We start from the raw sequence: 17,927 nt of genomic DNA, 5'->3' as shown, positions 1-17,927 counted from the left end.
AGCAAAAGTACTACTATGACAGAGGAACACAAAACCTACCTGAACTCCACACTGGTGACCAAGTAAGGTTCAAAGACAAAACAAACACATGGACTCAGAAGGGAACTGTCCTGAGTGAAGTTCAACCAAGATCATACACCATTCAGACAGATGAGGGTGCTGTTCTGCGAAGAAATCATCGGGATCTTCTCATGGGACCAGCCGCAGCAGGTCAAAAGACTGATACTGTTGAACAACCTGATCACACAGCAGGTGAAAAGACTGATACTGTTGAACAACCTGATCACACAGCTGAGAACACATCATCTGAGACAACAACTCAGATTCAAGGACAATCAATCAGAAAATCCTCAAGACACGTGAAGCCTCCTGAGAGACTCATTGAGCAAGTTTAAGGACTCTTGTTATAGAAGGAAGTAATGTTATCTTATTCGCTCTTCAAGTTCTAGTGTATTTACATATTTCATGTGAACACACAAAACAAGGTTAACTAACTTTGATAATGATAATGATAATGTAAGTTCATTAAGTGTTACAGTTAAAATGCAGAGTAATACAAAGAAAACATGTTGTTAGATAAAAGTAAAATACTTTTGTTTTAAGAAAGGGAGATGTAATGATATCAGCAAATAGTGATGGTATTTGCCTGTTTGATTATGATGCCTTACCAGTATATTTGCCTGTTTGATTATTTATGCCTTACCAGCAGAGGGCATGTGAGAGAGGCAGAGTTTAGTTTTAGTTTCGTTTTAGATGGATCTCTAAGATGGTGTCTCCTGTAATGCTGTTAACTGAGTTGAACGTACTTTAGATAAAAAGACATTCTCTTTCATGAATGTGTCATCATTGAACCCACATAGAAATCAATACAAACAGGACACAGACTACAGAAATAATTAAACAGGTCTTTAGTGATTGAGGGTCCTCTTTTTGTTTGAACCCAAAAAACCCAATTGGACTGTAAATAAACAAAAGTTTAACTAAACCTTAACAAATCAAATTTAAATTTGGTTTTCCGAGTTGACGATGCACTCCAGTCCCCGCGGCACCCACCGGTTGCGGAAATACTCAAGCGCACCGGCGGACACCGCGTGCTCCACCTCCAGGGCCACCCGGGCGCGAACATGGCTGCGGAAGAGAGGCAGGCAATCCGGCTGGACGACCCCCTCGACCACCCGCTGCCTGGACCAATTGATTGCTCTTTTAGCCAGGCCCAGGAGCAGGCCCACAAGGAGGTCCTCCAGCCTGTCCGCTCCCCTCTGCACCGGGTGACCGTAGATCAAGAGCGTGGGACTGAAGTGCAACCAAAAATTGAGGAGCAGCCCCTTCAAGTAGTGAACGAGGGGCTGCAACCTCTCACACTCCATATAAACGTGAAACACGGACTCCTCCAGGCTGCAAAAAATGCAGGCGGCCTGGGAGTCCGTGAACCTACTTAAAACCTTATTGCACGGGACCGCTCCGTGCAACACCCTCTAAGCCAAGTCCCTGATGGAACAAGGGAGGACTCCCGCGTAGAGAGCCCTCCACTGGGGACCTCTGCCACCGCCAGTCGGCAAGACGCCACGCCAAGGCGTGTCCGGACAGTAGACAAAGATGGCAAAGTGGAGAGTGTGCAGGAGCAGCCCGTACAGGAAACCCCTCCGCGCGGAATGAAAAGGCACGGAGGGTATTTCCTCGAGACGGCTCAAGTTGTGAGGCGCCGGCTCCCGAGGGGAGTTTCGGGGCCGGGCGCCGATGAGGAATTCCGTCCGGACGGGGGTAAGCTCGGACGGGATCGCTCCACGTGCTTGAGCCGCCTCGATACACCTAGTGGAGTCGGGTCCCAGTGCCGCTTTCACCGATTCGATGGCTTCGGCCGCGAGCCGGACGTTGGCCCAGGACAGGCGCCACGCCAGCTCCTCCGGCGCCATCCAGCCCGCTCCTCCGCCATCGAGCAGGTCCCCGACTCTGGTCACCCCGCCAGGCACAGCCCTGCCCTCCGCCAGCCGCCCGAACCCGCGTTCGTGGAGGTGCGGATTCCAGAGCAGCGGCTCCCGAAGGAGTGCCACCGCTCCTGATGGGGGAGATCTCCGCCTGGAAGCGACGTAGTTCCAAACCCATAGCAGTTCCTGGTAGAAGACAGGCAGCTCCCGCAGGTCGGCACGCCTGCTGCCCACTTTCACAAACAGGAGCTGCGTGTCGTAATTGAGGCCGTGCAGCTGGCGGAAGAAAAATGTCGCCAGCGCACAGCATCTCGGAGGATTCTCGACGTACAGGTAACTCTGCAGCGTCTGAAGACGGAAAGTCGCAGCCTGGGTGCGAAGGCACACCAGCGCCTGACCGCCCTCCCTAAGCGGGAGACACAGAACCGCGGCAGAGACCCAGTGCTTCCTTTTGTCCCAGAAGAAGTCGATGAGCTTCTTCTGCATCTTAGCGACAAACGCAGGGAGGGATCAAAGTGACCAACCGGTACCACAACATGGCGGCCACCAGCTGGTTTATGACCAGCGCTCGACCCCTGTAGGACAACACTTGGAGCAGTCCTGTCCAGCGTCCTAGGCGAGCGGTGACTTTGGCCTCCAGCTCTTGCCAGTTCGCCGGCCAGGCGTCCTCGGCAGGGCTAAGGTAGACTCCCAAATAGAGGAGGTGCGTGGTGCTCCAGGCGAAAGGCCTGAACTCCTCCGGCAGGGAGTCCACCCGCCACTGACCCACCAGGAGTCCGGAACATTTCTCCCAGTTGATCTTGGCAGAGGATGCGTCCGAGTAAATCTGCTGGCATTCCCGCATCCTCCGCAAGTCAGCGGGATCCGTGACCGTGAGGAGCACGTCATCGGCGTAAGCCGAGAGGACCACCTCCACGCCCGGCCCTTGCAGAACCAGTCCCGTCAACCTCTTCCGCAAGAGGCGCAGGAATGGCTCCACGCAAATGGCGTATAACTGACCGGACATGGGGCATCCCTGACGCACCCCCCCTCCCGAAGCGAAGGGGCGCCGTCAAGGACCCGTTAACTTTAATCAGACACTCTGCGGCGGCGTACGGAAGTCGGATCCGGGCGACGAAATACGTCCCGAACCCGAATGGGCACAGAGTCCCGAAGAGATACTCGTGATCCACCCTGTCGAATGCCTTCTCCTGATCCAGGGAGAGGAAGGCGACCGACAGACCAGCCCTCTGGGAGTGGTGGACCAGGTCCCGGACCAGATGGATGTTATCGTGGATGGTCCGGCCCGGGACCGTGTAGGACTGGTCGGGGTGGATCATGTGGGCCAGCACGGTGCCAAGGCGAGCAGACATGGCCCTGGCAAAGATTTTATAGTCCGTGCTGAGGAGGGAGACCGGGCGCCAGTTCTTAAGGAGGCGGAGATCGCCCTTCTTAGGCAGCAGGACAATGACCGCCCTGCGCCAAGAGAGGGGCATCTCCCCAGTCGCCAAACTTTCCCCCAGGACCCGCGCGTAGTCGCCCCCAAGACGTCCCAGAACGTCCTGTGGAACTCCGCGGTCAGCCCGACCAGCCCCGGGGACTTTCCCCTAGAGAGCTGGCGGAGGGCGCCGGTCAGCTCCGCCAGGCTTAGCGGAGCGTCCAATTTTTCGGCGCCCTCCGGACTGACCTTCGGCAGGTCCTCCCACAAAGCTCTGCGCGCATCCTCGCTGGACGGATCCGGAGAGAACAGAGCCCCGTAGTAGGCGTGGGTCTCCGCGCTGATTCCCTCCAGATCCGAGACCAGAGATCCGTCGTCGGCCAGCAGCCCCAAGAGCTGCTTACGGACCCCCCGTCTTTTTTCCAGCGAGTAGAAGAAGGGGGAGCCGCGGTCCAGGTCCCGCAGGAGCTGGATCCGCGACCTCACGTACGCGCCTCGGGACCCGACGAGCTGCAGGTCCTTCAGCGCGCCTTTCTTCTCTTCGTACACCTTCTACAGGGCCAGGTCCTCGATGACTTGACCTAGACGGGAGTCCAGGTCGAGCACCTCCTTCTCCAACTGCCCGACCCGGGCCTCCCGCCTCTTGGTCGACCCCTTCGCGTACTCCTGACAGAAGAGACGGACGTGAGCCTTGCCCACGTCCCACCACAGCCTCAAGGAGGGGAAGCCCCCCTGCTTCCTTCTCCAGTCGGCCCAGAACCGCCGAAATGAATCCCGGAACCGCGCGTTCTCCAGCAGCAGGTTGTTAAAGTGCCAGTACGCGGATCCCCCCCCGCGCGCGCAGCGGAACGAGCTCCGCCCACACCAGGTGGTGGTCCGTGCACGGCACCGGCCGCATGGAAGCCGCCGGAACACAGGAGATGTACGCCCGGGAAATGTAGAGGCGGTCGATTCTGGACCCTCCTCCTCCAGACCTCACGCTAGTGAAGGCGCTGGAGTCGGGATGAAGATTTCGCCAGACGTCCACCAAGTCGAAGGACCCGACCAGGTCCCTCAACTTCTCCATAGCCGCCGGGCATCGCGGGGGTCCCGGACGGTCCCTCGCCTCAAGGGTGCAGTTAAAATCCCCCCCGAGGATGACGCACTCGCCCACGTCGATGGAGCCCAGAAGAGCGGACACTTCTTGAAAGAAGCGCACTTGCTGCGCACCGGCCTGAGGGGCGTACACGTTCACTCGATGGAGCGGCACGCCCCCCAGGCGAACAGTGACCTGGAGCAAGCGGCCCGGCACGTGCTCCTTGACCCCCAAGATCTCCGGCTGAAAATGCGTGGCCAGCAAGATAGCCACCCCGCTGGAATTGTTGGAGAGGTGACTCATGCTGACCCCTCCTTGCGACTCCAGGAGCCACGTGGCTTCGTCTCCCGGAACGGTGTGGGTTTCTTGCAGGAAGCACACCGCATACTTCCTGTCCCGAAGGACCGAGAAGTTATTGAATCTGCGGCGCGCCTTCCTGCTGCCATTGATGTTGAGGCTGGCTATGGTTATCTTCATGTCAGAAGCATAGTGCAACCTCTACCTACACCTAACGGCGGGAGGAAGCGCAGCCGCTGATCAGCCGCCACTTCCTCAGCAGCCCAGTGAGAAACGTTCTGAGCCGACGCAGCTCGAGCGGGTTCACACCCTCATCCGCGCCCATGATCTTAACGGTGGCGCGGACGGATACGATGAGCAGCGTCAGCTCTGACCACCTGTCGAGGGCCAGCCGGACCTTATTGCGCCGACCCAGGCACGTGGCCATAAAATCCCGGAGTTCCCTTACGGGAATGAGGGGAGATTCGGCAAGGGGCACGAGGTCATCCATCGCCTCGTCGGCGCTGGAGTCCGAATCGTCCTCCGTGCCCATCACCGAGTCCCCATCCTCCTCCAGGGGGTCGTCACCAGCGGCCGACCCGTCCGCCGCGCAGTGCGCAGCGAACGGCTCGGCCGCACCAGCCAGCCCCGCATCCGCCCGGATCCCACCCCCAGGATCGGCGACAGAGGATTCCTCCCTGGGCTCCTCTAGGGGTGCTGGGCCAGAGCTCCCCTCCGTCCCAGACGCCGGAACGACTGGAGAAACCGGGGTGAGAACAATTCCCAGCTCCTCCAGTGGGTCCGGCACCAGAGACGCAGCCAGGGGGCCATCCTCCTCCCCGCCACCAACCTCCGACCCAGCGGATGGGGTGTTTTGAATAAAAACCTCTACCAGGTCGAGCAGCCCCTGGGAGATGTCCGGGTCGCATTGGGCGAGCTCATTATTCCCGAGCTTGCCCGGCCCAGACCCCAGGCCGCCCGACCCGGCGAGGGGTAACGGCACCGATAGAATGTCAATTTCATTTTCCGCCGCGGGTTGTTCCGCGACCCCCCCCACGGGCAGGGTCTCGTCCCCATCCCCGGGAGGCACGCGCCGGACAGACACATCTGCCTCAGCCTCCCGAGGGACAGGCGACCCCTGCCGATCGCTGGTGATGACGACAGCGGGGGGGCGCAGTACCAGCGGCGGGCGACGACTCCCCCTGCTCGGAGGGACCTTCCTCCTCCCGGTCCTCCTCCTCTTCCAGGGGGTCGCGCCTTCTTTTTAGCACGGAGGGAGCGAGGGAGACCCCCATGTCTGCAAAGGCCTCCTCCTCAGCTCCCTCCGGCAGAGCAGGTTTGTCGGGTTCCTCGGGCCCGAGCCCGGCCGCAGGTATCGGCGTTACCGCTGCGGCGGTTGCGGCCACAGGCTCGGGCACGAGGCCCCTCCCGCTTGCGTCTGCCCCGATTAACTCCGCGAGGAGCGCGGGTGTAAGGGGCTCAAGGGGCAAGGGCTGGCCATCCACGGGGTGACCTGCCCTAAGGTGTTTATTTTTCCCCCGCGCCTTCTTTCCGGCCGGACACGCTCCCTCCCCCCCCGCCGGAGGCCTTGGTGGCATCGGCCCCCGACGTCAACCGCGCATCAGACATTCTCGACGCGTGTGCAGATCCGTGGGGAGGAGCGGCGGTGGCGCCAGCCTCGGCCGCACGAGATGATCCGGCGGCCTTGGAGGCGGGGCAGATTTTCCTAATGTGCCCCACCTCTTTGCAGGCATGGCACCGCACACCGTCCGACGTCCAAAAGACGCGATAGGCAGTCCCCTCGTGGAGGACGACGAACGCCCCGTCGGTGTCCTCCTCCCGCGCCAGCTGGATAAACAGCTGGCGCCGGAAGGAGAAGACGTGGCGAAGGCTGGCCTCCCGGAAGCCGAGCGGGATGGGTGTGATCCCCGACCTCACCTCCCCAAGTTGACGTAAATGGGGAAGGAGGAGCTCACCAGGAACATAGGGCGGGACGTTGGAAATGACGATCCTCTGCGCGGTGGCCTCGAGAGGATCCACCGGCAGGAAGGTCCCGCCCACGGTGAGCCCCTTGGCGATGGCCAGGGACACCGCCCGCTCCGACCCCAGGAAGAACACAGCCTTCCCATACATTTTTGAGGCCACGACGATGGCTGAGGGGCTGACAACCCCAGCCATGGCTTTAACGCAGGACTCAATGGTCATAGTTGGGTGAGTGTAGCTCTTCACCCCAAGCTTTTTTGTTATTAATCTGAATGGTGACGGGGCAGCAGAAGCAGCGGGAGCAGCTGTGGCTGTGGCTGCCATTCCCGCATAAGTCCTGGCTTGCCCCGCCACCGGCGAAGATGCAGTCGCCATTCTGGGGTGCTTTTATAAGGGCTACACTCACCCCAAGTCACAGGCCTGAAGGTTTTAACGGCCTCAGGCATTTTATTGGTCCTCTATTGAGCAGAGGGAGCTGTTTAAATTGAAGGCACACCTCTCCCCCTTATTGATTGAAATTGGGAGAGGGGCCTTCTCCCCTCTGGTCAATAGGCAATTAATAAAAAGAGATGAAAATGAGGTGCCTCAGAGAAATAGGCAGAGAGAGACACAGAGAGAGAGAGAGAGGGGTGGGAAGGAGGGAGGCCGCAAGGGCAGTGTTGCCACTCAGGATGGTGGGTGGGTGTTGGCAGGGGTGCACTCTCCGATGGGATTTAAAAGTCTTTGGTGGTGGTGGTATTCTGGCAGGGGGAGTAGATGTCTTCACCTGGGAAAGCTGGAGATGCCCAGGCTCAGTCCTGCAGCAGGTCTTAACGATGCAATTAATGGAATTAAAGACTTCACCTAGGCAGCTCCAGCTCTCCCAGGCCAGGCAATAGAAGGGGTGCTTATTAGTGGTGTGCGTGGCCTAGCTTTTAACAAGAGCCACACACACACACACTACACCCCTTGATGATCCGGCCTTGTTTCTTCTTTTCTCCCCCCACCTAAAATACAAAGTCTTTGGGAGAGTGCCCCAAAAAGCACCCATCTGTAGATGTTCAGAAGAGATGATTTTGTTCTTCCCTCCTTCCAAACAGTTGGTGGTTGTTGGTTGTTTCTCTCCCCTCTCTCCCTCTCCTGAAGTGGAGGCCAATTTGGGGAGGCAGTAATGGAAAGGCCTCTCCCCTGGTTGGTGTTGTTGCTGGCCTCCTTTCTCCTTCTCCTCCCCTATCCTATCTCTCCAGGCACCTCAGTTGCTGTGATGATGGTGGAGGAGGTGGAGGTGGTGGCCTATCGCTCTCCTCCTCTTCCTGGTCAGGAGACCACCACTTTCCACTCTCCACTCTCTTGGTTTGGCTGCTCCTTCTCCTCCTGCTGACTGAGACAGCCAGAAATGCACTGAAGACTCTTAGTGATTGAGGCTCAGGGCTGAACTGGGATACACTTTGCTCCGCAGGGTTTATATACCGGTGTGGTCACCACCGGTACTACAATGTACAGGAGCCATCAAAAAGTAGTCCATCACCTTACGGTATCCTCTTAAGGTGGTACAGGTTACATACACTACAATTCCTCCCCTTTTAGCTTAACAGTGTACACCCCAATTTAAACATTACATGGATAACATATATACAATTTTCACACAAAACTGTTCAAAGATTCAGTCTCTGAGGAGGCCTCCTGATCCGGGCCGGATAACGCCTTTCAGGGGTCTCTGGTTCTCGTTGCTGGGGTGACTCATCCATTTGATCTCCTATGGATTGAACATCATCATATACGCTCGAGTCTGAGGTAGATGCTACAGGCTCAATAACTTCTTCAACTGGTGTCTCTGCCGTAGACATGGGGTCGACCCTTGTTCTCGATTCCACAAGTTGGTCAGCATGACGTCGTATTACGTTCTCTCCAACGTCTACCATGTACATCAAGGGTCCTTGTCGGGCACGAATTGTTCCGGATTGCCATTTATCCCCCCTATAGTCCCTGGCCAACACTGGTTGTCCTATTTCGAAACTCCGAGTGGCCTTGTTATTTACGTGCTGGAATTGCTTGTTTTCGACTTCCCTTCGCACATTGGGTTTTAACAAATCCAACCGGGACCGCAACCTCCTGTTATAGAACATTATGGCAGGGCTTTGATTTGTCACTGCATGCGTGGCGTTTCGATATGCCATCAGGAAATTGTCCACCTTGTGTTGTAGTGGAATATGGTCTTCGCTCATGGCCTTTTTGAACGTTTGTACAAATCTCTCGGCCAACCCATTTGTAGCCGGATGATATGGAATCCATGAATGGACCTGCAAAGTCGATATGCACACATTGCCATGGGGTTGAAGGCCATTCCCACGGATGCAGCGGTGCAATTGGAAGTGCATTTTGAACTTTTTGGCACCCTGAGCAGCTTTTAGTCAGATCCTCTATTTGTTTGTTGATACCTGGCCACCACACATAAGCCCTAGCAAGACTTTTCATCTTGACTCCCCCCAGATGACCTTCATGCAATTCCTTCAGAACTCTCTCCCTTAATTTAGGAGGAACAATCACCCTTGTTCCATACATCAATGTTCCTTGACATCCGGACAGCTGTTCTCGTCTGGCTGAGAATGCTGGTAACAGTGGGTCGCCATGTGCTAGCCGTCCCTTCACTGTCAAGTCGTAGACCCTGGACAGTGTCGGGTCATTTCGGGTCTCTCAATACCCGCATTGGTGACTGGTAAACATTCGATGATGGTCGAGTGAAATATCTCGACAGGGTCAACTACCGGTGCCTCTTCCGCTGTAGGTAGTGGCAGGCGCGACAGCCCATCAGCATTACCATGTTGCTTTGTACCTTTGAATTCGATATCATATTGATGTGCCCCTAGGAAAAGGGACCATCTCTGAAGCCTCTGCGTCGTCATCACCGGAACACCCTTCTTAGGGTTGAAAATGGAAACCAACGGCTGGTGATCTGTCAGCAGCGTAAACTTTTGGCCTTGCAGGTAATGGTTAAATTTCTTAACTCCCCACACGAGGCTGAGAGCCTCCCTATCTATCTGAGCATAGTTGCGCTCTGCGGAGGTCAATGATCTGGATGCGAACGCGACTGGCCTTTCCGAGCCATTTGGAAACTTATGTGAGAGCACTGCCCCGATACCATATGGAGATGCATCACAAGCTAAGCGAATAGGCAGCGTTGGGTTAAAGTGAGCCAACACTTCCTTAGAGGTGATCTTGCTCTTTTGAAAAGCCCGCTTACAATCATCGCTCCACTTCCATGGTATTCCCATTTGCAAAAGAGTGTTCAGCGGGTGTAACACCGTGGATAAATTTGGAAGAAACTTGTGGTAATAGTTAACCAACCCAAGGAACGACCTCAACTGGGATACATTTTCCAGAGCAGGAGCTTTCACAATAGCTTCGATCTTGTCAGGTGACTTATGGAGCCCCTCCTGGTCAATGACGTGGCCGCAGTACGAGATTCGCTTTTGAAAGAACTCACATTTCTGGCGATTAACTCTGAGCCCATATTCTTTCAATCTGGTGAGCACCTGCTCCAAATTCGCGAGGTGATCCTTATCATCATCTCCTGTAATCAGGATGTCATCCAGGTAGCATTGTGTGCCTGGAATTCCCTGCAATACCTGCTCCATGGCCCTTTGCCAAATCGCTGGAGCCGATGCCACTCCAAAAACCAGTCTATTATACCGATATAAGCCCTTATGTGTGTTGATCGTGAGATACTGGCGGGACGCTTCATCAACTTCCATCTGTAGGTACGCCTGCGCCAGGTCTATCTTGGTGAAGTGTTTCCCGCCAGACAGCGAAGCGAATATATCTTCAATCCGCGGAAGCGGATATTGCACCGTGTGAAGAACCGGATTAACAGTGATCTTGAAATCGCCACAGATGCGAACCTTCCCAGGTTCCCCCGGCTTGTTGCTCAACAAACGCTTCATGACAGGAACAATGGGTGTGGCCCACTCGCTCCAGTCCACCTTTGACAGTACTCCTGAACATTCTAGCCCTTCCAGCTCTGCTTCCACAGCAGGTTGTATCGCATAAGGTACTGGTCTGGCTTTGAAAAATTTTGGGTTTGCATGTTCTTCAACCTTGATGTTTGCCGTAATTCCTTTCAGTGTTCCCAGTCCCTGTTGGAACACCTCCTTAGCATCGTCCAATATTTTGGACAGCCGTTTAGGTTTGACGTCATCCTCTTTACAGGCATCTACAATCAGTGCTTGTATGGAATGCCAGTCCACATTTATTCTCCGGATCCATTCCCGTCCCAGTAGTGGCGGACCTCCATCAGGTAACACATACAAGTCCATTTTCTGACTTTCTTTACCATTGTAGACCACATTTACTTTTATCTTTCCTTTGGGGTATACTATTTGCCCCGTGTATGTTTTCAATACAATCTCCGTATCCCTCAGGGGAATGTGCGAGAATAACCTTTTGTAATCTTGCTTATTCATGACCGTTAATGCTGATCCAGTGTCCAATTCCATCTTCACTTGGACTCCTGCTATCCGAAGCATGACCCAGATAGTTTGGTGGTCTGCTGTGTTACCCACATTATGTATTTTTAGACAACCCAGTTCCTTACTGCTGGAGTCTGAATCCATCTTCTGTTCATCCGAACTGTTCTCTGTCACCTTGTGTACTTTTTTGTACTTCTCCTGCGGCGACTTTTTGCTGCTGGTCTTCTTTCCTGACCGGCATACTCTCGCTATGTGACCAAGTTTGCCACATTGCCTGCATTCTTTATCTTTGAACCAGCACTGGTTCTGGTCATGCGTTGTCCTTCCGCAACGATAGCACTTTACTGCGCCCAATGCCATTTCTTTGGTGCTGAATTCCAATGGCCTTTGCTGTATCTCTGCAGCGCCTCGTGCTGCTGCCTCGTGCGATGCGGCAATGCTGAAAGCTTTGTCCAGCATAAGATCTTTTTCCTCTGGCAGTCACTTCTGGGTTCCTCCCCTTAGGAGCCCACACACAAACTTATCTCTCAGTGCGTCTGCTAGTCCTGTACCGAACTGACAGTACTTTGATAACTTGCGCAGTTTGGTTAAGAATTCAGCGTTGCTTTCTTCTTTAAGTTGAATTCTTTTGTAGAATTTAAATCGTTCCGCTATCAGCAGCGGCGTGGGGTTTAAATGCTCTTGCAGGATAGTAACAATATCCGCGAAACTCTTTCCTACCGGTTTATCTGGTGTTACAAGGTTCCTTAATAACCCGTACATCTTCGCACCCATCGAGTTTAATAGGGTTAGTGCTTTCTTATCCTCCGGTACCTCATTCGTTGTACAGTAAACTTCGATGCGTTCCACATAAGTGGCCCAATCTTCCACATCGCTATCAAAAGCAGTGATGCTACCCGTTTTTGGTATCCTTGTTGAGATTCCTTTCCTTCGGATATGATTATTATTTTATTTTATTTTATTTTATTTTCAAAATGGCGGCTTTCCGCGCTTGGCGGCTTTTCCCGTGCTTGGCAGCTTTTCCCGCGCTTGTCTTCTTCCCCCGCCGACTCAAAATGGCGATTACCGCGCTGTTGCCGTTCTCGCCTCCCAGTGGTCCTTTATTTTCCCCTACGCTGCTGCTCTTGTTCCCCGCCGCTCCCGCGGTCCTTGTGGTCATAAACACTTTTCTGGCTGCTGCGCGTCTCTGCCCCGATTGCAGTCCGGCCCCTGACACCGGCTGCGGTCGTGTTCTCCGCCCTTTTCGTTGTTTCCCTCCCCTTCTCTTACTGACAACTCGGCCGACTTCCCCCCCGTGCCGCTCGATCGGGCTTACCCGCCGCTGTCGTCGAAGGGATGTTCACTGATGTTTGACTTCGTGGCCAGAAACCAACCCGGGTTCCCGATGGCCTCCCGTGCTATGCAGTGCCCAGCAGGATGTTGAGGGTGGATGTCCTTGTTCGACGCCCGTTTCAGAGGCGAAGCTTCCTTTGATGCAACTGCCGCTAGGTAAGATCAGACTCGTCGCCACTGTTGAGTCTGTGTTTTCAAATGTAGTTATGCTGAATAACAGGACACAGACTACAGAAATAATTAAACAGGTCTTTAGTGATTGAGGGTCAGGGCTGAACTGGGATACACTTTGCTCCGCAGGGTTTATATACCGGTGCGGTCACCACCGGTACTACAATGTACAGGAGCCATCAAAAAGTAGTCCATCACCTTAAGGTATCCTCTTAAGGTGGTACAGGTTACATACACTACAGTGCAGAGGCAGCGAAGAAGTCCAGAAGGAGGAGGGAGGGAAGGGCTCTCAGCAAGAGGCCTTACCCACCTACCAAGAGCAATTCTCCAACCTGAGCCTGAGCCAGGAGCAGTGAGTGAGGCATTTGCGTTTTACGAAGGAGGTGCTCACTGAACTCTGTCACCTCTTGCAACTAGACATGCAGCCTCACACTAGGGCAAGGAGAGCGCTGCCAGTGGCTGTGAAGATGACTGCGGCCCTGAATTTCTTCGCACTGGGATCCTTCCAGGCTGGAGCAGGCAACATCTGTAACATCTCGCAGTTCGCCGTCCACTGCTGTATAAGAGAGGTGACAGAAGCTCTATGCCAGGAGAGGGGACTTTATTGTCTTCTCTGTGACCAGAGAGAATCAGGCGGAGCGTGCACATGGCTTTGCCAGGACATCGGGCTTCCCCATGGTGGGTGGCACCATTGACTGCATGCATGTGGCTTTGTGGGCACCGTATCTAAATGCTGAGGTGTACCACAACCGCAAAGGTTACCACTCGCTGAATGTGCAGTTGGTGTGCGAACATGCTCAGCACATCATGATGGTGAATGCCCAGTATCCTGGCAGCAGTCATGATACTTTTATTCTGTGCCAATCTGCTGTTTCCGCAGTCTTTGAACCACCAAAACAAGACAGATGCTGGCTACTGGGCGACAAGGACTATCCGCTGACCACCTGGCTTATGACTCCGCTCCGCAACCCAAACATCTCCGCTTCCCTTGCCCCCTGACCTGGCTGCAGGCTACTCGTGCCCGATAACTCAACTTGTGCAGATCTTCCGTATAAGCTATCCTCGAAAGTATATTTGAGCTGGTGGTTGCGAGTGTGAAATCGAGTGACGATGCCGTGTCTTCAGCATCACTGACTTATTCCTCTTCCAGTTTTTACTCCTCCACCACTGCCTGGCCAGGGTGCAGTTCTTGGCTATCTAAAAGGAGAAAGGCACAAGGGTAAGGTTGCGGTGAGGGGTGGTGGGGGGAAAGCAAGAAGTGCATGCTTACACCATCTGCAGCTTGTAAATCAGAAGAGCTTGTGGGGAAGTGGGATGTGAGAAAGAGGGGGAAGTGGGATGTGAGAAAGAGGTTAGGTATGAGGATACTATCATCTTCCATTGTTTCAGCCCTGCTGCTGGCCATGGGCTCAGCAATGGCTGCTCCAATAATCTCCACCACCATCTCCTCCATGTGGGTTAGGTCATGCAGGTGCGCCTGACTCCCTGCGGGTAGCCCCTGCTGCCTCCAGTTATGAGCCACCTTGTCCTGCAAGAGAGAGGGAAGTGTGTCAGTGATTGTGATGCAATTTGTTTAGGTGATGTGGCTGCCATGGTTGACTAACTAGCAGTGTGTGATGTGGGTAGGAGGCTTGCAGCAGGGCTAAGTGTGTGAGGGTGAAGTGAAGCTATGAATGTGAGGTATGAGTCGTGATTGATAGAGATTTTTTTGGTAGGTGAATGAAGCAGGGTTGGGGGGTGGTGAATTGAGCAGTGTGTGAGCCTAGTGGTTCAGTTGTAACAATGTGGTATTTGAAGATGAATTCACTGATCTTAACCATTTGTGTGAGGTCATTAAACTTCTTCTTGCAGTACTGGATCCAGGTCCTCGGTGCTATACTGCTGGCATTGACTACGATGGCTATCTGCTCCCTTTGCCTTCTCACTGTTTGGTTGGAGGGCCTCCTGGCCCCCTGTGGATAGAGGACCTCCCTCCTCCTGTGCACCTCCTGCACCAAGGTCTCCAGTGCTGCGTCGGAAAATCTTGGAGGCAACTGTCTCCCCTGTTGTGTCATTAGTATGCATTCTTCCTTTTCAGAATGTCTTCCCCAGCCACTTCTAGCACCTGCTCCAGCCATAGTTCACCTCCCCTTTAAGAGGTGCAGGCTGGCTTTAAGTAGTGCAGGTTGACTTTAGGTGGTGCTAGCTTCGCACGAATTTGAGCCCGCTGCTGAGATGTGCAGCCACTCAACACCGCATTCAGAGCTGGGCTGCACGCTACTATCATTTAAATTAGCAGGCCGCATGAAGTTTACGGGTGCTATCGCATTTAACCCCCTTTTAGTTTTTGCAGCATCGCAGTACTGACCGTGATCCTTTAGAAACTCAAGCACTATAATACCTAGGATTCTTTGCCGCTCAACAGACTTTAGTGTGGAGCCTGTATAGTATGTACATGCCCTACCAGCATGTATAACAATATATTTATCTACATTAAATGTCATCTGCCAGACTTGGCCAAAATTCCCAAAAGTTCATCAATATGCAGTTTTCTAGTTTTTAATTCAAATTCCTTTAACCCCCAAAATTGGTTCAGAAGAGAAAGATTTTTTAACTGAATTGCTAACCTTTTGATTGAGAAAAAACAAATGCATTCTCAATAACAATCTTTGTTGATGTTTGGAAAGCAAAGAAACTGATGCTAATCACAGATATGTTAATCGTGGATCTTGTTTAACTGAGCAATTTATAATGGAAAATGTGTTAATACTTTAAATGAGACCTGCCTGAAACAAATCTGAGAATTCAATCATCAGTTTGTTTGTAAGTATTTTGAAAAAAGCAAAGAAACTCTCAAACCCTCATCCTTCCACCCTTCAACTTGCATTTATATACCTTCAGAAAGTACGAATAATGGCACTGGCGAGCAGGACTCAAACTGGAATGATGCTGAAGCTCAAGCTGAAGAGCACAATAATACACATGGAGCGTTGAGTAAAGGTCAGATTGCATGATTGGCAACTATCACAATAACATAAAGGAACAATAAACAAAAGTGACAGTTCATGGGTCTCTTCTTAAAAATGTGGGCCTAGAAATTGGGTATAGCCCCGCCAGCTCGTTTGCGCCGTAAATTTTGCGCCCGCTGCGGAGCCAGTTGTGCCCGCCCCATATTCACTTTCAGCGCCCCAAAGCGGAACCGGGCGCTGTTCCAGGGTTTGGCCGCCCCGCTTGGGGCGCTGAAAGTGAATTTCAGCGCTGCCGGTCCCGCTGCGCCACCCGATGCGGTGCGGCAGGCTGCTGTACTGCAGGCCTCCCCCTTCTCTTAAGGGGGAGGTGCCTGCAACGGCCGGAGCCCCGATTGCAAGTGCCGGCAAAAGAGCCCGGCACAACGGAGAAGTGCCGGGCTCCACGGAAACCAGCCGGCAATGCCGCGGGGGTGTGGGTGGAGGAGGCCGGGGAAGGAGGTGCGGGCAGGCGGCCGCCGAAAAAGCGGCCGGCCGCACCTCCACCTTAAAGCGCCCCGCTAAGGCGGCTGTAAGGACCCGGTCTCCCGATGTTGTTAGCGGCCACCACGGATGAGGCGGCCGCTACTGAAGATGGGGATCGGCGTGGTTTCGGGCGGTACCGGGGCACTGCGCACACCGATGACGTCATCGGTGCCGGCGCAGCGCTACCAGCTAACGCCGATGTTAGGGCCCACCTAATTTCGGGCGCGACGCAACTTCCGGCGCAACCCACTCTTTCGCCTCTAATTGGGCGCAAACGCAAGTGAATTTCTAGGCCGTGAACTTTAAGAGCCAAATGCCATAACTGCTCATTCCAGCTCACTTTAACTACTCATCATTCCATCATCTAATCACAAGTTCCAGATTTTAGTTATCTTATTGTTTACTCTTTTCAACCTTGGCAGTGTTCTACACTTTGGGTTTTATCCCGTTACCTAGGTGTCTCAATTTAAAAAAAAAAATTACTTTTTCAACTCTATCAAAAGCCATCCAACGTGGCATTCTAATGGTGGAATAACCTAACGTTGTTCCAGTCAAACCTCATTTATATAATCCGACCTACCTGCATGAATCCTATCCCTTGAGGCGGAATTTAGGTAATATACATTGAGTTTCTGAATGCAACTACATTAAAAAGTTGTAGCAGAAATGTAATGTATATTGGCCAAATTTTCAGGCTATACTATTATTAATATAGTGACTCTAACTCTTAATGCAGATAAATTTTGGCAGCCACTTGCTACATGGGGCATTTTGAACTTGAACAGGTAGTCTCCCTGACTCAGTGTCTAGCTTTAGTTAGGTTGCCTGATTTATAGACAGATATTAAATTGGAGAGTCGTTGTGCTGCGTCCTCCATGTAACCCAGAATAGTACAGGTTAGGTCCGACTGAGAAAGTTAGCAAAAGGAAGAGGCAAAGCTATGAGGGTGGTGCAGAAAAGGGGAGGGGGAAAATAGTACCATAAAATATCATGAAATATTTGTTCTATAGAACATGTGACCAGGCAAACTATACTTATGGTGCCCCGATAACCATGGTATGTTATTGGTGACGAGCATTTATTTTCAAGACCTTTCACTTGTTGCATGACTATTTTTATTGACTTAGTCTTGTTTAAATTAAAAGTTGTGTTTAAATTACGTGTACCTTATAGCACTTGTTGGTAATCCTTATTATGGTATAGTGTAGAACAGGGGTGTCCAAATTACAGCCAGTGAGTTTAGGCCATCATGCCTGAATACATGGGGCAGGATTTTCATTGGGCCGTGGAGGCAGGATTGGAGGCATGTGGGGGGTTAAAATTGCAAAAACTGGCGTGCGGGCCCAACCCCACCTCCATCCCACCTCCAAGCAATTTTCATTAATTCGTGTCTAATGGTCCCTTCTCCGTCCCGCCTCCAAGAGGAGGAATAGGCCATTAAGGCCCTTAACAAGCACTAAATTGCCTCTATAATGCCATTTTGAAAGGCCTTTGCGATTTGAACCCTTTTCCCACGTGAAACATGCCTGTTCTGAAACACGACGGTGAAACCTGGCGGGAGCACAATTGGATTGCTGACTATCAGCTGCAGCTCAACCATTAAAGAGGAGATTTGATCAACCGTCATTTGCAGGTGGCAGGACTTTGTAGTCTCAGGTCTGGGGGAACTTTTAGAAGGCATAACCACAGCTGTGGAAGTTTAGAGCCTGACACCCATCTCTTGTGTGACTTCCTGGGAAACCCCTCTCGCCACCCTTACTGAGCGCTTCCTCAACTGAGGCATATACCAGAAGCATGGGAGCCATTTATTTCTTTCCCTTCTGGACATTAGAT

The 17,927-nt window shown here is 52.9% G+C and overlaps 1 protein-coding gene across 1 annotated transcript in view; it reads left to right on the top strand.

Moving 5' to 3' along the window:
• Nucleotides 1-17,927, top strand: part of ccdc178 (coiled-coil domain containing 178) — a 723,212-nt gene that overhangs the window by 8,230 nt on the left and 697,055 nt on the right. Inside the window, exon 3 of the mRNA XM_085993953.1 lies at nucleotides 15,505-15,603. Coding sequence (XP_085850079.1) covers nucleotides 15,505-15,603 — 99 coding nt within the window. The remainder of the gene's footprint in view (nucleotides 1-15,504; nucleotides 15,604-17,927) is intronic.

This window comes from Somniosus microcephalus, chromosome 7, assembly GCF_052327205.1.
Source record: "Somniosus microcephalus isolate GS21.2 chromosome 7, FLI_Smic_1.0, whole genome shotgun sequence".
NCBI lineage: Eukaryota > Metazoa > Chordata > Chondrichthyes > Squaliformes > Somniosidae > Somniosus > Somniosus microcephalus.
The sequence above is the reverse complement of the archived record's forward strand: the minus strand, read 5'-3'. Positions and strand labels throughout refer to the sequence as shown.